We start from the raw sequence: 22,416 nt of genomic DNA, 5'->3' as shown, positions 1-22,416 counted from the left end.
GGAGCCTTTGGAATTCCCTACTCCACTGAGGGGAATTGATGCTACACCATAGGCTGAGAATAAGCCTCAGTATTGGACTCAAGTGACCATGTGCATGACTCCTGTACATCAGGAGGTGATTCGCTTTCTTGTGCTGCATAATTTGCATGATGTTGTCGTTTTGGGTCTGCCATGGCTGCAGGCTCATAATCCAGTTTTGGATTGGAAAGCTATGTATGTTTCAAGTTGGGGTTGCCAGGGGATTCATGGCGATGCTCCTTTGGTGTCAATTGCTTCTTCCACTCCTTCTGAGGTCCCTGAGTTTTTGTCGGACTACCAGGATGTATTTGATGAGCCCAGATCCGGTGCCCTGCCTCCTCACAGGGATTGTGATTGTGCTATAAATTTGATTCCTGGTAGTAAGTTCCCTAAGGGACGACTTTTTAATTTGTCTGTACCAGAACATGCCGCGATGCGGAGTTATATAAAGGAGTCTTTAGAGAAGGGACATATTCGCCCGTCCTCCTCCCCTCTTGGTGCAGGATTCTTTTTTGTGGCCAAGAAGGATGGTTCTCTGAGACCTTGTATAGATTATCGTCTTCTAAATAAAATCACGGTCAAATTTCAGTATCCTTTGCCATTATTATCTGATCTGTTTGCTCGGATTAAGGGGTCCAGTTGGTTCACCAAGATAGATCTTCGTGGTGCGTATAACCTTGTGCGTATTAAGCAGGGGGATGAATGGAAAACAGCATTTAATACGCCCGAAGGCCATTTTGAGTACTTGGTGATGCCTTTTGGACTCTCTAATGCTCCTTCTGTGTTCCAGTCCGTCATGCATGACATCTTCCGAGAATATCTGGATAAATTTATGATTGTGTATCTGGATGACATTTTGGTCTTTTCTGAGGACTGGGAGTCCCAAGTGAAGCAGGTCAGGATGGTGTTTCAGGTCCTGCGTGCTAATGCCTTATTTGTGAAGGGCTCAAAATGTCTCTTCGGAGTACAGAAGGTTTCCTTTTTGGGTTTTATTTTTTCTCCTTTTACTACTGAGATGGACCAAGTCAAGGTCCAGGCTATTCATGACTGGACTCAGCCTACATCTGTTAAGAGTCTTCAGAAGTTCTTGGGTTTTGCTAATTTTTACCGTCGCTTCATTGCTAATTTTTCTGGCGTGGTTAAACCCTTGACGGATTTGACCAAGAAGGGTTCTGATGTGACTAATTGGTCTCCTGCGGCCGTGGAAGCCTTTCGGGAGCTGAAGCGCCGGTTTTCTTCGGCTCCAGTTTTGTGTCAGCCTGATGTCTCTCTTCCTTTTCAGGTCGAGGTTGATGCTTCTGAGATTGGAGCAGGGGCTGTTTTGTCGCAGAGAAGCTCTGATTGCTCTGTGATGAAACCTTGTGCTTTCTTTTCAAGAAAGTTTTCGCCTGCCGAGCGGAATTATGATGTTGGTAATCGGGAGTTGTTGGCTATGAAGTGGGCATTTGAGGAGTGGCGACATTGGCTCGAGGGAGCTAAGCATCACGTGGTGGTCTTGACTGATCACAAAAATCTGATTTATCTCGAGTCTGCCAAGTGGCTGAATCCTAGACAGGCTCGTTTGTCGTTGTTTTTCTCCCGTTTCGATTTCGTGGTCTCGTACCTGCCTGGTTCAAAGAACGTGAAGGCTGATGCTCTTTCTAGGAGTTTTGTGCCTGACTCTCAGGGAGTTTCAGAGCCGGCTGGTATCCTCAAAGAGGGAGTGATTTTGTCTGCCATTTCCCCAGACTTGCGACGAGTGCTGCAGAAATTTCAGGCGGATAGACCTGACCGTTGCCCACCAGAGAGACTGTTTGTCCCAGATAGATGGACCAGCAGAGTTATTTCCGAGGTTCATTCTTCGGTGTTGGCAGGCCATCCTGGGATTTTTGGTACCAGAGATTTGGTGGCTAGGTCCTTCTGGTGGCCTTCCTTGTCGCGGGATGTGCGTTCCTTTGTGCAGTCCTGTGGGATTTGTGCTCGGGCTAAGCCTTGCTGTTCTCGTGCCAGCGGTTTGCTTTTGCCTTTGCCTGTCCCGAAGAGGCCTTGGATGCACATTTCCATGGATTTTATTTCGGATCTTCCAGTCTCTCAGAGAATGTCTGTCATTTGGGTGGTGTGTGATCGTTTTTCCAAAATGGTCCATTTGGTGCCCTTGCCTAAGTTGCCTTCCTCCTCCGATTTGGTTCCTCTATTTTTTCAGAATGTGGTTCGCTTGCATGGCATCCCTGAAAATATTGTGTCTGACAGAGGATCCCAGTTTGTGTCCAGATTTTGGCGGATCTTTTGTGCTAAGATGGGCATTGATTTGTCTTTTTCGTCAGCCTTCCATCCTCAGACGAATGGCCAAACCGAGCGAACTAATCAGACCTTGGAAACTTATTTAAGATGTTTTGTTTCTGCTGATCAGGATGATTGGGTGACTTTTTTGCCATTGGCCGAGTTTGTCCTTAATAATCGGGCTAGTTCTGCTACTTTGGTTTTGCCTTTTTTCTGCAATTCTGGTTTTCATCCTCGTTTCTCCTCGGGTCAAGTCAAGCCTTCTGACTGTCCTGGGGTGGATTCTGTGGTGGATAGGTTGCAGCAGATTTGGAATCATGTGGTGGACAATTTGAAGTTGTCACAGGAGAAGGCTCAGCGCTTTGCCAACCGCCGTCGCGGTGTGGGTCCCCGACTTCGTGTTGGGGATTTGGTATGGCTGTCTTCTCGGTATGTTCCTATGAAGGTCTCCTCTCCTAAATTCAAGCCTCGCTTCATCGGTCCTTATAAGATTTTGGAAATCCTTAACCCGGTGTCATTTCGTTTGGACCTCCCAGCGTCGTTTGCCATTCATAACGTGTTCCATAGGTCTTTGTTGCGGAGGTATGTGGTGCCTGTGGTTCCTTCTGTTGAGCCCCCTGCCCCGTTGCTGGTTGAGGGCGAATTGGAGTACGTGGTGGAGAAGATTTTGGATTCTCGTGTTTCTAGACGGAGGCTTCAGTATTTGGTTAAGTGGAAGGGCTATGGTCAGGAGGATAATTCCTGGGTTGTCGCCTCTGATGTTCATGCAGCCGATTTGGTTCGTGCCTTCCTTGTGGCTCATCCTGATCGCCCTGGGGGTTTTGATGAGGGTTCGGTGACCCTTCCTCAAGGGGGGGGGGTACTGTTGTGAACTCTGTTTTTGGGCTCCCTCTTGTGGTCACAAGTGGTACTGTGTGAGTGCTGTCTTTGGGCTCCCTCTGGTGGCTCTTTGTGTCATTCTGCAGGTCTGAGGCTGGTTCAGCTGTCTCGTTATCTGTTAGCTGGTTTCCTATTTAGCTCACCTGGACTTTCAGTGTTTGCCTGCTGTCGATGTATTCAGTGCTATTTTGATCTCTCCTGAATCCCTTCGTTATCAGTCTCGCCAAGAGAAGCTACGTTTCTGTTTGGTTATTTTTTGCTCATCAGTGTTCAATATGTTTCTTGGTTATTTATTTGTCCTTGTCCAGCTTGCTAATATGTGATTTCCTTGCTTGCTGGTAGCTCTAGGGGGCTGAGTTTATCCCCTCACACCGTTAGTTGGTGTGGGGGTTCTTGTATTCTCAGCGTGGATATTTTGTATAGGGTTTTTTACTGACCGCACAGTTCCCTGCCTGTCTTCTGCTATCTAGTATTAGTGGGCCTCATTTGCTGAATCTGTTTTCATTTCTACGTTTTGTATTTTCCCCTTACCTCACTGTTATTATTTGTTGTGGGCTTCCTATAGCTTTGGGGTCATTTCTCTGAGGCAAGTGAGGTCTTATTTTCTCTATAGGGGTAGCAAGTTTCTCAGGCTGCGTCGAGACGTCCAGGAATTTAGGCACGTTCACCGGCTACCTTTAGTGTGTTTGTTAGGATCAGGTTTTGCGGTCAGTCCAGTTACCACCTCCCTAGAGCTCGTTCTATGTTCAGTAACTTAGCTAGTTCATTCTGTGATCCTCAGCCACTACGGATCATAATAGTAGTGTATATGGACTTTTCAAAAGCTTTTGATACGGTGCCACACAAATGGTTGATGCACACTCGAACTGGGTCGCGGTTAGCAGTGGGGGTACCACAGGGGTCAGTATTGGGCCCTCTTCTTTTTAACATATTTATTAATGACCTTGTAGGGGGCATTCAGAGTTGAATTTCAATATTTACAGATGACACTAAACTCTGCAGGGTAATCAATACAGAGGAGGACAATTTATTACAGGATGATTTATGTAAACTAGAAGCTTGGGCTGAGAAATGGCAAATGAGCTTTAATGGGGATAAATGTAAGGTCATGCACTTGGGTAGAAGTAATAAGATGAATAACTATGTGCTTAATTCTAAAACTCTGGGCAAAACCGTCAACAAAAAAGACCTGGGTGTATGGGTGGATGACAAACTCATATTCAGTGGCCAGTGTCAGGCAGCTGCTACAAGGGCAAATAAAATAATGGGATGCATTAAAAGAAGCATAGATGCTCATGAGGAGAACATAATTTTACCTCTATACTAGTCACTTAGAATACTGTGCACAGTTCTGGTCTCTGGTGTATAAGAAAGACGTTGCTGAACTGGAGCGGGTGCAGAGAAGAGCGACCAAGGTTATTAGAGGACTGGGGGGTCTGCAATACCAAGATAGGTTATTACACTTGGGGCTATTTAGTTTGGAAAAACGAAGGCTAAGGGGTGATCTTATGTTAATGTATAAATATATGAGGGGACAGTACAAAGAACTTTCTGATGATCTTTTTAATCATAGACCTGAGACAGGGACAAGGGGGCATCCTCTACGTCTGGAGGAAAGAAGGTTTAAGCATAATAACAGACGCAGATTCTTTACTGTAAGAGCAGTGAGACTATGGAACTCTCTGCCGTATGATGTTGTAATGAGTGATTCATTACTTAAATTTAAGAGGGGACTGGATACCTTTCTGGAAAAGTATAATGTTACAGGGTATATACACTAGATTCCTTGATAGGGCATTGATCCAGGGAACTAGTCTGATTGCCGTATGTGGAGTCGGGAAGGAATTTTTTTCCCAAGTGTGGAGCTTACTCTTTGCCACATGGTTTTTTTTGCCTTCCTCTGGATCAACATGTTAGGGCATGTTAGGTTAGGCTATGGGTTGGACTAGATGGACTTAAAGTCTTCCTTCAACCTTCAGTTAGTTTCCACTATCTATTACGGCTCTCTCACATGCGCAGTTAGTGGTTGTCCTTTCCCCATTAGTTTGTCACAGACCATGCTGACGCATGCGCACTTCAGTTAGTTTCCACTAACTATTACGGCTCTCATGCATGCGCAGTTGGTGGTTGTCTTTTCCTCATTAGTTTGTCACAGACCACGCTGACGCATTCGCACTTTTGTTAGTTTCCATGGTCTATTATGGCTCTCTCACATGCGCAGTTGGTGGTTGTCTTTTCCCCATTAGTTTGTCACAGACCACGCTGACGCATGCGCTCTTCTGTTAGTTTCCACGGTCTATTACGGCTCTCACACATGCGCAGTTGGTGGTTTTCTTTTCCTCATTAGTTTGTCACAGACCACGCTGACGCATGCGCACTTCAGTTAGTTTCCACTGTCTATTATGGCTCTCACACATGCCCAGTTGATGGTCGTCTTTTCCCCATTAGTTTGTCACAGACCACGTTGACGCATGCACACTTCTGTTAGTTTCCATGGTCTATTATGGCTCTCATGCATGCGCAGTTGGTGGTTGTCTTTTCCTCATTAGTTTGTCACAGACCACGCTGACGCATGCGCACTTCTGTTAGTTTCCACTGTCTACAGTATTATGGCTCTCACACATGCGCAGTTGGTGGTTATCTTTTCCTCATTAGTTTGTCACAGACCACGCTGATGCATGCGCACTTCAGTTAGATTCCACTGTCTATTACGGCTCTCACACATGTGCAGTTGATGGTCGTCTTTTCCCCATTAGTTTGTCACAGACCACGTTGACGCATGCGCACTTCTGTTAGTTTGCACTGTCCAATGTGGCTCTCACACATGCGCAGTTGATGGTCATCTTTTCCCCATTAGTTTGTCACAGACCACGTTGACGCATGCGCACTTGTTAGTTTGCACTGTCTAATGTGGCTCTCACACATGCGCAGTTGGTGGTTGTCTTTTCCCTATTAGTTTGTCACAGACCACGTTGACGCATGCGCACTTGTTTGTTTCCACGGTCTATTATGGCTCTCACGCATGCGCAGTTGGTGGTTGTCTTTTCCCCATTAGTTTATCATGGACCATGTTGATGCATGCGCACTTCTGTTAGTTTCCTTCAGCTCTTTCCAGCACCTCTCGGCGTGCAGATTCACATGACTAATCGGGATGAAGTGACGTACCTAGTAATGGGGATCTCACCGCGCTATGAAACGACCTCCGGCAGCACATAGCGGTCACATCGTTTGCTCCACTGGTGCACACCGGACATCCCGACAGCCCTAACTACAGGTAACATGTAATTATTTGTGGCATTGCACAATTCCTTGCCTCTATCTCACTGTCATTGACAGCGCCTTTTCTTACTATACCGATATACCTTTGATGTTCTGTTCCTTATGCTATACCTGGACTTCTGAATCTGACATTACTTGACTCTTCATTCTATTACAGATATTTCATTTCCTTCTTACACCGTTTTTTCTATTTCATCTATGGCATGCACGGATATGGTAGCATTATTGTCGTTTACTCTTATATTATCTGGCCCTTCAGCCTCCTAAAGTCCCTGGACCTCCCTCCTGCGATTGAGTAAGGGTCCTTCACATATGTGATAACATTCTATATGTGATATACATTGTATCAATATAATGTGGTTACTCCTGTCTCTGAGCTGTTGCTAGGGATAAAACTTCTCGCTGAACACATAATTGAGCCTGTGTTCACCTCTCCTTCAGGTCTTTGTTTCTTTTGCAGGTGGAGCACACCCCTTTTTCCTTTCATTTCTTGATTATAGGATTATTGATTGTGATACTGTACATTATACTTTGTGAAACATGTTTATAATTAAATGTTGGTGTTTATTTTTTTTTACATTTACTAAGTCTTGGCATTAATCTTCTTATGTAATTTCTCATTATGTTTTCATCATGTAGAAAAACCCTTGAAAAAGGCCATAAAGGCCGAAAAGTGGGGGATACTTTTTTCTGTTACATTCATTTTTTGGCTGTGAGTTCCCACAACAAACTTCATTTTGTTTCATCATACGGACTGTGATATCTGAGTGCTAGAGGTTACCTAATTATGTTGACTTTGACATTTTCCTCCAAGAACCAACTATAATTTTTGGAGTGCAATAAAAGCTCTGATCTAAGCATTACTGGTGTATGTGTCATGGTTAGAGATGAGCAGATCTATCTGCAGAGAATCCACGTAGTAAAAACATCCTGAAATAACATTATGGGATGTCACGATTAATACAGACATGTGGGGTCATACACACTGATCTCCTTATGGCCTGTATATGGGGTACATGGGGTATATGGGGTACCAGAAGGCTCTGTCTTGGCTCCATTTGGCCAACATTGTTATAAATTATCTAGATAAGGAAACTGAAGATAAACTAATCAAATTTGCAGACGATGCAAAGCTAGGAGGGATAGCTAACACTAGAAAAGACAGAGAAAGGATTCAGAAGGATCTAGAAAATCTTGAACAATGGGAAGCGACTAGTATAATGGTATTTAAGGCTACTTTCACACTAGCGTCGTGCACTGCACGTTGCAATGCGACGTTGCGGCGCACCGATGCATACTGTGGAAGCGCCGCACAACGGGGGCAGCGGATGCTGTTTTTCAATGCATCCGCTGCCCCATTGTGAGATGCGGGGAGGAGGGGGTGGAGTTCCGGCCGCGCATGCGTGGTCGGAAATGCTGGACACGACGCAAGAAAAAAACGTTAAATGCAACTTTTTTGGTGGCGACGGTCCGACGCAACACGACCCGACCGTCGTACGATGGTTGCGACGTGTGGCAATGCGTAGCACTGCGTCGCTAATGCAAGTCAATGGAGAAAAAACGACGCATAGCGACGTGCAGTGCACGACGCTAGTGTGAAAGTAGCCTAACAGGGAGAAATGCAAGATTCTACATATGGGCAAGAAAAACAAAAATTACATCTATAGAATGGGAGGAATAGAACTAAGCAACAGCACGTGTGAAAAAGACTTGGGTATACTAATAGATCACAGACTGCACATGAGTCAACAGTGTGATGCTGCAGCAAAAAAGGCAAATACAATTCTGGGATGTATAGAGAAGCATAGAGTCTACATCACGTGAAGTCATTATCCCCCTCTGCTCCTCCTTAGTCAGGCTTCATCTGGAATACTGTGTCCAGTTCAAGGTGCCACATTTTAAAAAGACATAGAAAAACTGGAGCAAGTTCACAGAAGAGCTACCAGAATGGTGAGCGGACTGCTAAATATGTCCTAAGAGGAATGGTTAAAGGATCTTGGAATGTTTAGCTTGCAAAAGGAAGGCTAAGAGGAGGCTTAATGGCTGCCTACAAATATCTGAAAGGCTGAGTTAGGGTTGGCAGATTGCACTAAACAAAATATAAACAAATAAATACATGCAGAGTGGTAGAGTAGCAGAACATAAGTGACAGTAGCGCGCCCACGTGTGCCGCTGAGAGCCTTTTATACGCTAGGCTCCACACCAAATAATCATGCCCAGTTGGCCGAGACATTGCCCGCGGACCAATCTGAGGCTGCCACATCATCAGAGCAGCTGACATCCGACCACCAATGAGAAGTTGCCACATCATAGACATGCTCAGTAAGGAGATCTCAGGACTTAGACTCCAGAGCACAAGACTGCACCTGCGTATCACCAGTTACCATAGACTTGGCTGAAGAGCCAGCAGTAAGCAAATGTATACCATAATTCTGGGAGAGGGAGGTTTTCGGTGATGGCGCATGCGCCGCGTCCCAGGCGCAGTGATGGTATCAGTACATAGATGATGTTCTTATAATTTGACAGGGAGTCGAGTCTGGGCTCCATCATTTCATCCATGAACTTAATCAGAATCAATATAATATCAAATTGATGCACAGGATTGCGTCTAAAACAATAGATTTTTTGGACATCAGGATTCTGGTAGATAACCTGGGGACGCTACAGACCGACGTCTTCCGTAAAGAGACGTCGGTCAATGCATTATTACATGCATCAAGTGCACATATCTCCTCAACTATACGAGCTGTCCCAATTGGACAGTTGTTGCGTATGAAGAGGATTTGTTCATTGGACGGAATGTTTGAGGCCCAGGCTCGGGATCTCTCCAGCAGATTCCAGGAGAGGGGGTACAGTAACAGGAATATCAAACAAGGTTACCAACGTGCCAAGAGAGTACCAAGAGAACAACTTCTCTGTACAACAAAAATTGGAGCCCAAAAAGAACAGCCTGTTCGTTTTATTACCACATTTAATGATCAATGGGGGTCTATTCGTAATATCTTATTGAAACACTGGCCAGTTCTTAAGATGGAACCCACCCTGAAACGGTTGATTCCAGATCGCCCACTTTTAACAGCAAGGAGAGGTAGAAACTTAAAGGATATCTTGACAAGAAGCCACTATGTGGCAAAACCTCCTACCCCCTTTGGATGGGCAAACAGAAATGGGGCTTTTTTCCCTGTGGCTCTTGTGCAGCCTGTCGTAATTTTGTGAGAGCAACATCTTTTTCATCGGCAAGTGGGGATAAAGAATATCGTATTACCAGCTACATTACTTGTAATACTACCCATGTGGTGTATTATGCTGTCTGCGCCTGCAACCTGATTTACATTGGCCTCACATCTCGTGAGCTTAGGGTAAGGACACGAGAGCACGTGCGGGACATCGTGGCCGCGAAACATGCAGATGAAAATGCTGAATTAAAGACGATCCCCTGGCACTTTAAGCTGCGTCATGGCTCTGACCCCACCTCCTTTAAAGTTTGTGGGATAGACAAAGTTCATTGTGGTATTAGAGGGGGTGATCATACATGTATATTGGCGCAGATGGAGTGCTGATGGATCGTAACTCTGGGCTTGATGTCTCCGCACGGGCTCAATGAAAAATTGTCCTTTGCCCCATTTCTTTAATTTTTGTTTGTTAGTGGAGTTCCCTTCATGGCTACAATATTTAGTCCTCTGTATATATTTTTCGCTTTTGTGTCTTTTTGTTGGTTTAGCTATATACTTATCTTTGTTTATCTACATTACTATGTTTCCTCTATTTGTGCTGTACGTGTGTCAAATGTTTTTTTTCTAATTTGGTGTTTTTAATATTTGCACAGTGACAAGAGGGTCTGAAGGTCTATTTATCTCTGCGGGACCCTTGCTACATATCTTTGTTGGTCAATACAGAGGGACATTAAATCACATCTCCTTTCGGAAATGACATGATTTATGGAGCATATGGGAGGACATGTGCGGACCTATATATTTTAAAATGGACTACATGAAGGCAATCTCAGCTCCACGATCGTCCTTATTTTTGCTCCTTTTTGTCTTCCCCCAGTGTTTTCCTTTCCTCTCTTCTCTTTTCTTTTTGTTTTTATGCGTTTTATATTTTGCATGATTATTGGTGTCATACCGCAAAATTTGTACTGACCGGAATGCTCAGTATTGTTGCCCACACTTTGTCCAGTTTCCAAGATGGCCGCCGCGCTGTGCGCTTGCGCGGTGCGTCTCCAACGGTGCTTGCGCTGCTGAAGGCATCCTTAGGACCCGGCGCGGGTATCTGACGTCACAGGAAGTATTTTGCTTGACCCACGCTGTGGCCCGGATGGCCGAATGTGATGCTTTAGCATTGGGGGGCGCACTGTGCATGTGGAGCGGCCCCACGCCAAGGGCAATGGGGTACTCGGTACCGGATCTCTCTCTCTCTATTCTGGGGATGTCACGGTGGCCCGACCCGGTCCGTGGCCCTTCTGAGGGGCGTCCAATTAAAGGTGAAGTTTGCCTAGTGTTCGTGACTCCACCTGTGGTACTCGGTCAGGGTGACCGACGCTGCTTAGGGGTCCGCTGGGGTGATGGAATGGCAGCTAGATGGTATACCTTCCCACAGGTGAAGTATGTCCCCAGGGCTTCCCAGATGTGTAGGTGGTGATGGTGGACGTTGTAAGGCGCAGTGAATAACGAGGACACAAAGGTTGCAGTCTCTTTACCTTTTACTGAAGACTCCAGCATCCACAGTCCAGAGCACAGATCACAGGGCAGGCAGAGTCCAGCCGGTCCGAAGGCACATCCAGAGTCCCCTTATCAGGTGGAAATCAGTAGCCTTCCTACTAGTGCCTGGGTGTTGTAGTACCTCCCTGCTGAGCACCACGGGATAGTCCTCACAACTTTCTTGGATGTTCTGATGTTCTCTCTCTGTCCACCAGATGGTATGGATAGGACAACCCGTATGATGGGGTAGGCCTGGAGCTTATTTATAGGGACCCTAGAGACGCCCCTCTCCCACAATTTGCCTCCGTGTCTTCTTAGGTATTAAGGTCGGACAACCAACTTGGAATTGACTGTCCTGCCGGTCTCTGAAGTAATGCGTAGAGCCTATTACTCCCTCGGTGGTCCGGCCACCGGCTACGCGCCTCAGAAGGAGGCTGCCGATCTTGGGGCAGAACTCCTCCTGGTATTATCTCCTTGTGCTGTGATCTCGCCTCTCACTCTCCACAATACAATTCTCTTCTTGTCCTTTCTTAGGATGCTGCCGCAATGGGTGCAGGCGCAGCTCCGTAACGTTCTATCTCGTACTAGGCCGCTGTCAGGATCCCACCCCTGACAGGTCCTCTCTGGGTCGAACCCAGGCAGCTTCTGACTGACTTCCTATCCAACCCACCAGTTTTACCCGTGAGTGAGGAGTGCCCTAATAGATAGAAGCAAGGCTCCCCCTGGTGGACTGGAGTGTGAAGTGTAGTGTGTGACTTGTGATACCTGACAAGGTGAACTCCTTTAGTACCATCAGACATCGGACGTAATATCACTCCCCCTGGTGGGAGAGCGACATTGCTGCTCCCCCCCCCACCCCGTTAAATCGAGTACTCCGGGACTGGGAAAAGGGAAAAGAAGAACAACGATACATGTTAGCAAAAGACATACAAAATTTTTGGAATGCTGTAAACAAATTAATTTAACAGTGCCTCCCTTTATGGGAGGTGAGGACACTTGAACGTTGCAAACAAGAACATATTCACATTGTGCAAAAGCAAATTGACAACAGTTATTATCTATCTATGGAACCAATTACCCGTACAGGTATTCTACCTACTAAGTGTTATAACAATAATTTAACATTTTTCTTTCTTTAAGTGCAAAGTCTATCAACCATCTATCTATGGCTCTCTAGAAGACTCGCTAACCCCTACGGGTTCACTTTATTGAAATTCAGAACAAGTTTCACCTCCACTACAGGCTAGACTGTATCTCTCTTTCAACTTCTTTTGTCCTCAATTTTATTTAAAGTACATCAGTAAACTTCCTACTTTCAACATTATCAAACATTTCTTATCACTAGCTCGCTAACTACATACTATTACTATGTAAAACATTATTACTATCTATTTAAGGCAACATTATCACTTTTAAGCGAAGTGCAACAACTAACATTCCCTTTAAGAGGAAACCAAGTCCTTTCTGAGGTAGTGCAAACATTCAACTTGCAAGTCAGTTATCATCTTGTAAAACAACAAGAACTTTCACGCTGTCATCAGGAACAGTCTCTTCAAAAAGCTCTTCTTTGTAAAACCAGTAGAAAGCACCTTTAAGAAGGTGCAAACTATATACAGCAACAGTTTGTGAATCATTCACCGTCCATGATTCCGCAGTTCTTTAGTATAAAACAACTTGTGCAAAACTTGAAACAACAGGGATCCTGAGTAAACAAAGGGATCCCTTTAACCCAGGACGGGTTTTAGTCTTGAAAAAGCAGCAAAACAAACAGGAAATGTTTTAAAGAGAACTATATACAATTTTCGGTTCTCCGAGGTTTATTCTGGCGGCCTCCACCAGGGCTTTACCTGACATGTACCCTCTGTGGCCTGGGATAGTTCGCGTCCAAGCTCACTCCCGGCGCCGGGTAAACTCCGTGAGTTTATTTCTCATGCACACGGTCAGGTCGTGCGCAGCAATAAAAGTCTGGGTGGTCTGGTGGATGATGCACGTTACAGCGGGGGTTGCCGCAGCCGCCTCAGCGGTAAGGTCTTCCTCCAGGGTTCTGGATACCGCCAAGAGGGCTGTGCATTTCTGCACATCCCGGGCCCTGTTGTGAACTCTGCTTTTGGGCTCCCTCCGGTGGTTGTAGGTGGTAATGCAGTTGTCCCTGAGTTGCAGTCCTGGTCAGGTGTATCTGCTGATTGCAATTCTGACTGGGGTATTTAGGCGTGCAGGATTCATTAGTCCTTGCCAGTTGTCCATGGTTGTTGGGAGGTTTTGGTCCTGGTTTGGTTCCTTCTGCCTTCTGCCAAATCAGCAAAGATAAGTGTCTGGTTTTGTTTCTGTGGCACACATGCTGTGTGCTTAATAATTCTGTGCTATTCAGTGTTTTTTTTTGTCCAGCTTAGATTGTGTCAGTATTTTCTCAGTCTTGTTGGATTCTCTGGAGTGGCAAATATACATTCCATGTCTTTAGTTAGATTGTGGAACTTTTTTTATTATCTGCTGTGGATATTTTTGGAAGGGTTTTAATACTGACCGCTTAGTATTCTGTCCTATCTTTCCCTATTTAGCTAGAGTGGCCTCTTTTGCTGAATCCTGTTTTCTGCCTGCGTGTGTCTTTCCTCTCCTACTCACAGTCAATATTCGTGGGGGGCTGCCTATCCTTTGGGGTTCTGCTCTGAGGCAAGGTAGTATTCCTATTTCCATCTATAGGGGTATTTAGTCCTCCGGCTGTGTTGAGGTGTCTAGGGTTTGTTAGGCACACCCCACGGCTACTTCTAGTTGCGGTGTTAGTTCAGGTTTTGCGGTCAGTACAGTTTCCACCTACTCCAGAGAAAGTTTATGCGGCTCCAAAGTCACTGGATCATAACAGTACAACTGGCCCACTATGAGTTAAATGCATCTCAGAAGAAGGGAAGAAAGGTGTTGAGTCATTTTTTTTCTGCAGTCTGCTTTGCCTTTTCTTCCCTCTTTTTCTCTGGGTGGCTAAGGAGTCTTGTGTTAGCATGGATGTTCAGGAATTAGCTTCTCGTGTAGACCAGCTTGCTGCTAGGGTACAGGGAATTTCTGATTATATTGTTCAGACTACTGTTTTAGAGCCGAAGATTCCTACTCCTGATTTGTTTTTTGGTGACAGGTCCAAATTTTTGAGTTTTAAAAACAACTGTAAACTGTTTTTTTGCTTTGAGACCTCGATCCTCTGGGGATTCTATTCAGCAGGTTAAAATCGTCATTTCCCTGCTGCGTGGTGATCCACAGGATTGGGCATTTTCCCTGGAATCTGGGAATCCGGCTTTGCTTAATGTAGATTCCTTTTTTCAGGCTTTAGGACTATTATATGATGAACCTAATTCTGTGGATCAAGCGGAGAAGACCTTGTTGGCCCTATCTCAGGGTCAAGAGGCGGCAGAATTGTTTTGTCAGAAATTTAGAAAATGGTCTGTGTTGACTAAATGGAATGATGATGCTTTGGCTGCAATTTTCAGAAAGGGTCTTTCTGAATCCGTTAAAGATGTTATGGTGGGGTTTCCCACACCTGTCGGTCTGAGTGATTCTATGTCTTTGGCCATTCAGATTGATTGGCGCTTGCGGGAGCGCAGAACTGTGCGCGCTGTGGCGTTGTCCTCAGAGCAGAGTCCTGAGCTAATGCAGTGTGATAGGATTCTGTCTAGGACAGAACGACAAGGACTAAAGACGTCAGAATAGGTTGTGTTATTATTGTGGCAATGCTTCTCATGTCATTTCACTCTGCCCTAAACGGACAAAGAGGATCGCTAGTTCATTTACCATCAGTACTGTACAACCTAAATTTCTGTTATCAGTGTCCTTGATCTGCTCATTGTCATCATTTTCTGTCTTGGCGTTTGTGGATTCAGGCGCCGCTTTGAACTTAATGGACCTTGAGTTTGCCAGGTGTTGTGGTTTCCCCTTGCAGCCCTTGCAGAACCTTATTCCTTTAAGGGGCATTGATGCTACACCTTTGGCTAAAAATAAGCCCCAGTTTTGGACACAGGTGACCATGCGCATGGCGCCAGCCCATCAGGAAGATTGTCGATTTCTGGTATTGCATAATTTACATGATGCTATCGTGTTGGGTTTTCCGTGGTTGCAGGTACATAATCCTGTGTTGGATTGGAAGTCTATGTCTGTGACTAGTTGGGGTTGTCAGGGGGTTCATAATGATGTTCTTTTAATGTCCATCTCCTCTTCTTCCTCTTCCGAAATTCCAGAGTTTTTGTCTGATTTTCAGGATGTATTCGATGAGCCCAAGTCCAGTTCTCTTCCACCGCACAGGGACTGTGATTGTGCTATTGATTTGATTCTAGGCTGTAAGTTTCCTAAGGGCCGACTTTTCAACCTGTCTGTGCCTGAACATACCGCTATGCGGAGTTATGTTAAGGAGTCTTTGGAGAAAGGGCATATTCGGCCATCTTCTTCACCGATGGGAGCGGGATTTTTTTTTGTTGCTAAGAAGGATGGCTCCTTGAGACCCTGTATTGATTATCGCCTCTTGAATAAGATCACGGTCAAGTTTCAATACCCTTTACCTTTGCTTTCCGATTTGTTTGCTAGGATTAAGGGGGCTAGTTGGTTTACGAAGATTGACTTTCGGGGGCGTATAATCTTGTTCGTATTAAGCAGGGTGATGAATGGAAAACTGCGTTCAATACGCCCGAAGGCCATTTTGAATACCTTGTGATGCCGTTCGGCCTCACTAATGCACCATCTGTTTTTCAATCTTTCATGCATGATATCTTCCGGACTTATATTGATAAATTCTTGATTGTATATTTGGACGATATTTTGATTTTTTCTGATGATTGGGAGTCTCATGTGGAACAGGTCAGGATGGTATTTCAGATCCTTCGTGACAATGCTTTGTTTGTGAAGGGGTCTAAGTGTCTCTTTGGGGTGCAGAAAGTTTATTTTTTGGGTTTTATTTTCTCTCCTTTATCTATTGAGATGGATCCGTTTAAGGTTCAGGCCATTCATGATTGGATTCAACCCACGTCCGTAAAGAGCCTTTAGAAATGTTGGGGTTTTGCTAATTTTTATCGCCGTTTCATTGCTAACTTTTCCAGCGTGGTTAAACCCTTGACCGATTTGACAAAAAAAGGCGCTGATGTGGCGAATTGGTCCTCTGTGGCTGTTTCTGCCTTTCAGGAGCTTAAACGTCGATTTACTTCTGCTCCGGTGTTGCGCCAACCGGATGTTTCCCTTCCGTTTCAGGTTGAGATTGACGCTTCTGAGATTGGCGCAGGGGCCGTTTTGTCCGAGGGATCATGTTGGTTCCTTGATGAAACCGTGTGCATTCTTTTCCCATAAATTTTCACCTGCTGAACGCAATTATGATGTCGGCAATCGGGAGTTGTTGGCTATGAAGTGGGCATTTGAGGAGTGGCAACATTGGCTGGAGGGAGCTAAGCACCGTATTATGATCTTGACCGATCATAAGAATTTGATTTACCTCGAGTCTGCCAAGCGGCTGAATCCTAGACAGGCTCGATGGTCCTTGTTTTTTTCCCGTTTTGATTTTGTGGTCTCGTATCTTCCGGGTTCTAAGAATATTAAGGCTAATGCCCTTTCTAGGAGTTTTTTGCCTGATTCTCCTGAGGTCCTTGAACCGGTCGGCATTCTGAAAGAAGGGGTGGTTCTTTCTGCTATTTCCCCTGATTTACGACGGGTTCTTCAGGAATTTCAGGCTGACAGACCTGATCTTTGTCCAGTGGGGAAACTGTTTGTTCCTGACAGATGGACTAGTAGAGTGATTTCTGAGGTTCACTGTTCTGTGTTGGCTGGTCATCCTGGTATTTTTGGTACCAGAGACTTGGTTGGTAGGTCCTTTTGGTGGCCTTCTTTATCACGGGATGTGCGTTCTTTTGTGCAGTCCTGTGGGACTTTTGTGCGGGCCAAGCCTTGTTGTTCCCGTGCTAGTGGGTTGCTTTTGCCATTGCCTGTCCCTGATAGGCCCTGGATGCATATTTCTATGGATTTTATTTCTGATCTTCCGGTTTTCCAGAGGATGTCAGTTATCTGGGTTGTTTGTGACCGGTTTTCTAAGATGGTTCATTTGGTGCCTTTGCCTAAATTGCCTTCCTCTTCAGATTTAGTTTCGTTGTTTTTTCAGCATGTGGTTCGTTTGCATGGTATTCCGGAGAATATTGTGTCTGACAGAGGTTCCCAGTTTGTTTCTAGGTTTTGGCTTTTGTGCTAGGCTGGGCATTGATTTATCTTTTTCCTCTGCATGTCATCCTCAGACAAATGGCCAAACCGAGCGAACTAATCAGACCTTGGAGATTTATTTGAGATGCTTTGTGTCTGCTGATCAGGATGATTAGGTGGCCTTTTTGCCATTGGCCGAGTTTGCCCTTAATAATCGGGCTAGTTCTGCTACTTTGGTTTCGCCTTTTTTTTGTAATTTTGGTTTTCATTCTCGTTTTTCTTCTGGGCAGGTTGAGCCTTCTGACTGTCCTGGTGTGGATTCGGTGGTTGACAGGCTACAGCAGATTTGGGCTCATGTGGTGGACAATTTGGTGTTGTCTCAGGAGGAGGCTCAACGTTTTGCTAACCGTCGTCGGTGTGTTGGTTCCCGGCTTCCGGTTGGGGATCTGGTCTGGTTGTCTTCCCATCATGTTCCTATGAAGGTTTCTTCTCCTAAGTTTAAGCCTCGGTTTATTGGTCCTTATAGGATTTCTGGGATTATTAATCCGGTGTCTTTTCGATTGGCGCTTCCCGCCTCTTTTGCTATCCATAATGTCTTCCATAGATCTTTATTGCGGAAATATGTGGTGCCCGTTGTTCCCTCTGTTGATCCTCCGGCCCCTGTGTTGGTTGATGGGGAGTTGGAGTATGTGGTTGAGAAGATTTTGGATTCTCGTTTTTCGAGGCGGAGGCTTCAGTATCTTGTCAAATGGAAGGGTTATGGCCAGGAGGATAATTCTTGGGTATTTGCCTCTGATGTCCATGCTGCTGATTTGGTTCATGCTTTTCATCTGGCTTGTCCTGATCGGCCTGGGGGCTCTGGTGAGGGTTCGGTGACCCCTCCTCAGGGGGGGGGTACTGTTGTGAATTCTGCTTTTGGGCTCCCTCCAGTGGTTGTAGGTGGTAATGCAGTTGTCCCTGAGTTGCAGTCCTGGTCAGGTGTATCTGCTGATTGCAGTTCTGACTGGGGTATTTAGGCGTGCAGGATTCATTAGTCCTTGCCAGTTGTCCATGGTTGTTGGGAGGTTTTGGTCCTGGTTTGGTTCCTTCTGCCTTCTGCCAAATCAGCAAAGATAAGTGTCTGGTTTTGTTTCTGTGGCACACATGCTAGTTGCGGTGTTAGTTCAGGTTTTGCGGTCAGTACAGTTTCCACCTACTCCAGAGAAAGTTCATGCGGCTCCAAAGTCACCGGATCATAACAGGGCCCACCAGCTGTTTTCTTTTTGGTACCGGCGGTGTGTCACAGCATCTCCAGGTTTCAGGACGGAGTCCGCGCCGTCTCCGCACAGGCAGGACTCCACCTTGTCCCGGTGAACGTGGACTCTCACCGACGACCCGATCTCCTGGATGAATCCCTTTTCTTTTTGAGGTTGGTATACCACCACAACACCCCACTTCGGTAGTGAGTCGTCCAGCAAGTCGCCTCGAGCCTCCCACTCAACTTCCCTCTTGTACACTGCGATCAGATGCGCCGGTATTCTCCCCATGGGAAGGGCCCAAGGTTATGCTCGTGTAGTTCCGGGCCTGGTGACGGAGGCTCTGGGGCTCCAGCAGCCACGGCGACAATAGGAGTAAAGGCGGGAGGGATGCAAAATCCCAGCATATCAGGGCACCGAGTACCCGCTCGTGAGGTCACTCTTCCAATGCCACTCCATTCCTCTGGGGTTGGCGCCAGAGCTGGTGCAGGCAGCGGAGATCCTGTGGACAGCTCCCAGGGGTCCATTCTCTCCAGCGGTGGCATGCTGGAGTAATCCTCCGGTGACGGGGGTCTGTGCGGGGCCATTCTTTTGCGAGGGTCCCCTCGGATCTCCAGCTCCATTCCTTCCTCCTCTGGGAATCGGTTTTATTTTTGCTGTCTCCGCCCGCCATGGAGAATCAGGAGGCGGACCTCGGTTGCTGACGGACACGCCTTCAAGATACAGAAATATTTAGACTGGGCGGCCATTTTTTTTCGCGCTTCTCAGTTCGTTCACGCCCACAACTCCATGCCCTTCTTCCTCTCCTGCGCTCCTCGTGGCGCGGCAATGGCGGCGCTCATGGTGGGAATTCTGGCGGCAAATAGCAATACACAGTCCTTAAGCAAATCACAGTTCCAATACAGTTCTGGCACAGTTCTTAGGCACACATTACCCGATTTTCGGGCTTAAGTAGATCCTGTTCGTGACAAAAAAACTTGAAGCGCCCCCACGCCAAGGGCAATGGGGTACTCGGTACCGGGTCTCTCTCTCTCGATTCTGGGGATGTCATGTCTAGGGACCCTAGAGACGCCCCTCTCCCACAATTTGCCTCCGTGTCTTCTTAGGTATTAAGGTCGGGCAACCAACTTGGAATTGACTGTCCTGCCGGTCTCTGAAGTAATGCGTAGAGCCTATTACTCCCTTGGTGGTCCGGCCACCGGCTACGCGCCTCAGAAGGAGGCTGCCGATCTTGGGGCAGAACTCCTCCCGGTATTATCTCCTTGTGCTGTGATCTCGCCTCTCACTCTCCACAATACAATTCTCTTCTTGTCCTTTCTTAGGATGCTGCCGCAATGGGTGCAGGCGCAGCTCCGTAACGTTCTATCTCGTACTAGGCCGCTGTCAGGATCCCACCCCTGACAGGTCCTCTCTGGGTCGAACCCAGGCTGCTTCTGACTGACTTCCTATCCAACCCACCAGTTTTACCCGTGTGTGAGGAGTGCCCTAATAGATAGACGCAAGGCTCCCCCTGGTGGACTGGAGTGTGAAGTGTGGTGTGTGACTTGTGATACCTGGCAAGGTGAACTTCTTTAGTACCATCAGACGTAATATCACTCCCCCTGGTGGGAGAGCGACATTACTGCAACGACCAGGACTCTGGGGCGCTGCACTTGCGCCTGACCGGGCGCGGCGTTCAGCTGCATTAGGGCATTATCCATCACAGTATATATAGGGCATTTTTGGGTGAAGTATACAGCCCCCTGAAGAAGCCAGCTACGCGAAACGCGCGTCGGGGTTTGTATTTTCAGCCTGTTGAGGTCTCTCCTTCCCACATAAGCACGTGCTATGTTTGGGCTCATGAGCAATGTTATATTTGTTTACATTAGACCGGCAACTGCCGGTGTGAGTTCCCTATTGACAGATAAACTGGCCAGTATTAAGGGGTGCTCATGTTACTTTTTTACAAGCTCTTGGCTCTAATCATTATGGAGGCATCTTGATTGGTTGTTTTTGTTGTATTTTTATTTTTTCTTCCCCTTTCACTTTTCGTCATGTATTTTGTACTCTGGCAGACAGCCGCTATTTATTGTGAGTGAGCTTTGTGTAATAAAGATTTTTTTCATACTATATTCAAACTATTTGGGCTTCACTTATTACCTAGTTTGTACCCATGAGAGTATATACTCCTGGTTCTTTATAGGTCTAATATATTTGTTTGGAGTCGCGGTTGCGCTCTCATTTTCAGGTCCCAAGTGTAGGACCACTACTACTAATGTGTTTCCAACGTATACCATAAGCCTGAGCAAGATGCTGGGACCGATGTCTGTGCTAAGCAGTGTCTGGAGGAGAATGGGAGCCCGCAGTACCAGACAGTGCCTGGGATCTACCCGCACCTAACAGGCTCTCACAGTGTAGAGGGAGCATCATTATTGTCATCATAGAAGTGCGAGAAACAATGGAATGAAACTGAAAAGATACACATTAGATATTAGAAAAAACTTTTTGACAATGAGGGTGATCAATCAAACAGGCGGCCACGAGAAGTGGTGAGTTCTCCTTCAATAGAAGTCTTCACACAGAGGCTGGACAGACATCTGTCTGAGATGGTTTAGTGACTCCTGCATTGAGCCGGGGGTTGGACACGATGTCCCTGGAGGTCCCTTCTAACTCTAACATTCTAGGATTCTATGTCAGGATACATACAGACATGTTTCTGCACACTGATCACATTACTACATCTATTCATTGATGATCATGAATTTACTATTTATATCAGGAAATATTTTATACTGGATTATTTATTTAATTCCTCTGATCTAATGTGCAATTTATATGTAATTTTCATGTTTTTGAGGCACATAAAGTAGCTGCAATGTGCATCATCAACAGAAGACCCCGGTGACCCCATTATTACACACCTGTGGTATCATCTCCTGGACTCTCCTCCTCCTTCACATCGCTCATACACGGCTGATCGTTCATCACCTGCTCTTCTTCATCCTCCACTTTAATGATGGTCAGATCTCCGCCCTGATGTCACATATATAACAACTCAGTATACTTAACCAGAAAAAGACCCCAAACACAAAGGGTGAAATAAGTATTGAACACGTCACCAATTTTTGGAGTAAATCTCTTTGTAAAGGTGCTACTGACATGACATTCTCCCCAGATGTCGGCAACAACCTGTCCAATCCACACAGGAAAGAAATCGCCATAGATGTCCATAAATTATATGCAATAATGAGAAATGACACAGTGAAAAAGTATTGAGCACATGAAGAAAGAGGAGCAAAACGCCCTGAAAGTTCTGAAAACAGACTCTATCTATCAGTAAATAGAAAGCAATCCTGACACTTAATGACATATAATATCAACTGGTTCAACTGATGGCCTATAAAAAGGTGCCACACAAGAAACATCTCATGATGGGGAAAACAAGCGAGCAGTGTCAAGACTTTCACAACCTTATTGTTGCAAAACATACTGATGGCTTTGGTTGTAGAAGAATTTCTAAACTTCTGAAGGTTCCAGTGAGCACTGTTGGGGACATGATTTGGAAGTGGAAAGAAAATAACTTCACCATAATCTGGCCATGGCCAGGTGCTCCCCACATGATTTAAGACAGAAGAGTGAAAATAATTATCAGAAGAGTTGTCCAAGAGCCAAGGACTACCTGTGGAGAGTCACAGAAAGACCTGGAATTAGCAGGTACCATGGTTTTCAAAGAAAATTATAGGTAATGCACTCAACCTCCATGGCATGTATGCACATTCACCATGCAACCTTCATGGCCTGTATGCATGCTCACCACACAGCCTTCAAGGCCTGTATGCACGCACACCAACAAACCTCCCTGGCCTGTGTGCACGCCCACCAGGCAAGACTCCATTGCTGAACAAAAAACATGTCCAAGT

General features: G+C 45.9%; 1 protein-coding gene across 1 annotated transcript in view; it reads right to left on the bottom strand.

Moving 5' to 3' along the window:
* LOC143808876 (uncharacterized) overlaps positions 1-22,416 on the bottom strand; it is a 986,487-nt gene that overhangs the window by 28,892 nt on the left and 935,179 nt on the right. Inside the window, exon 7 of the mRNA XM_077292031.1 lies at positions 21,418-21,529. Coding sequence (XP_077148146.1) covers positions 21,418-21,529 — 112 coding nt within the window. The remainder of the gene's footprint in view (positions 1-21,417; positions 21,530-22,416) is intronic.

Source organism: Ranitomeya variabilis, chromosome 2 (genome assembly GCF_051348905.1).
Source record: "Ranitomeya variabilis isolate aRanVar5 chromosome 2, aRanVar5.hap1, whole genome shotgun sequence".
NCBI classification, from domain to species: Eukaryota; Metazoa; Chordata; class Amphibia; order Anura; family Dendrobatidae; genus Ranitomeya; species Ranitomeya variabilis.
Note: the sequence above shows the minus strand (reverse complement) of the source record. Positions and strands in the feature narration are given on the sequence as shown.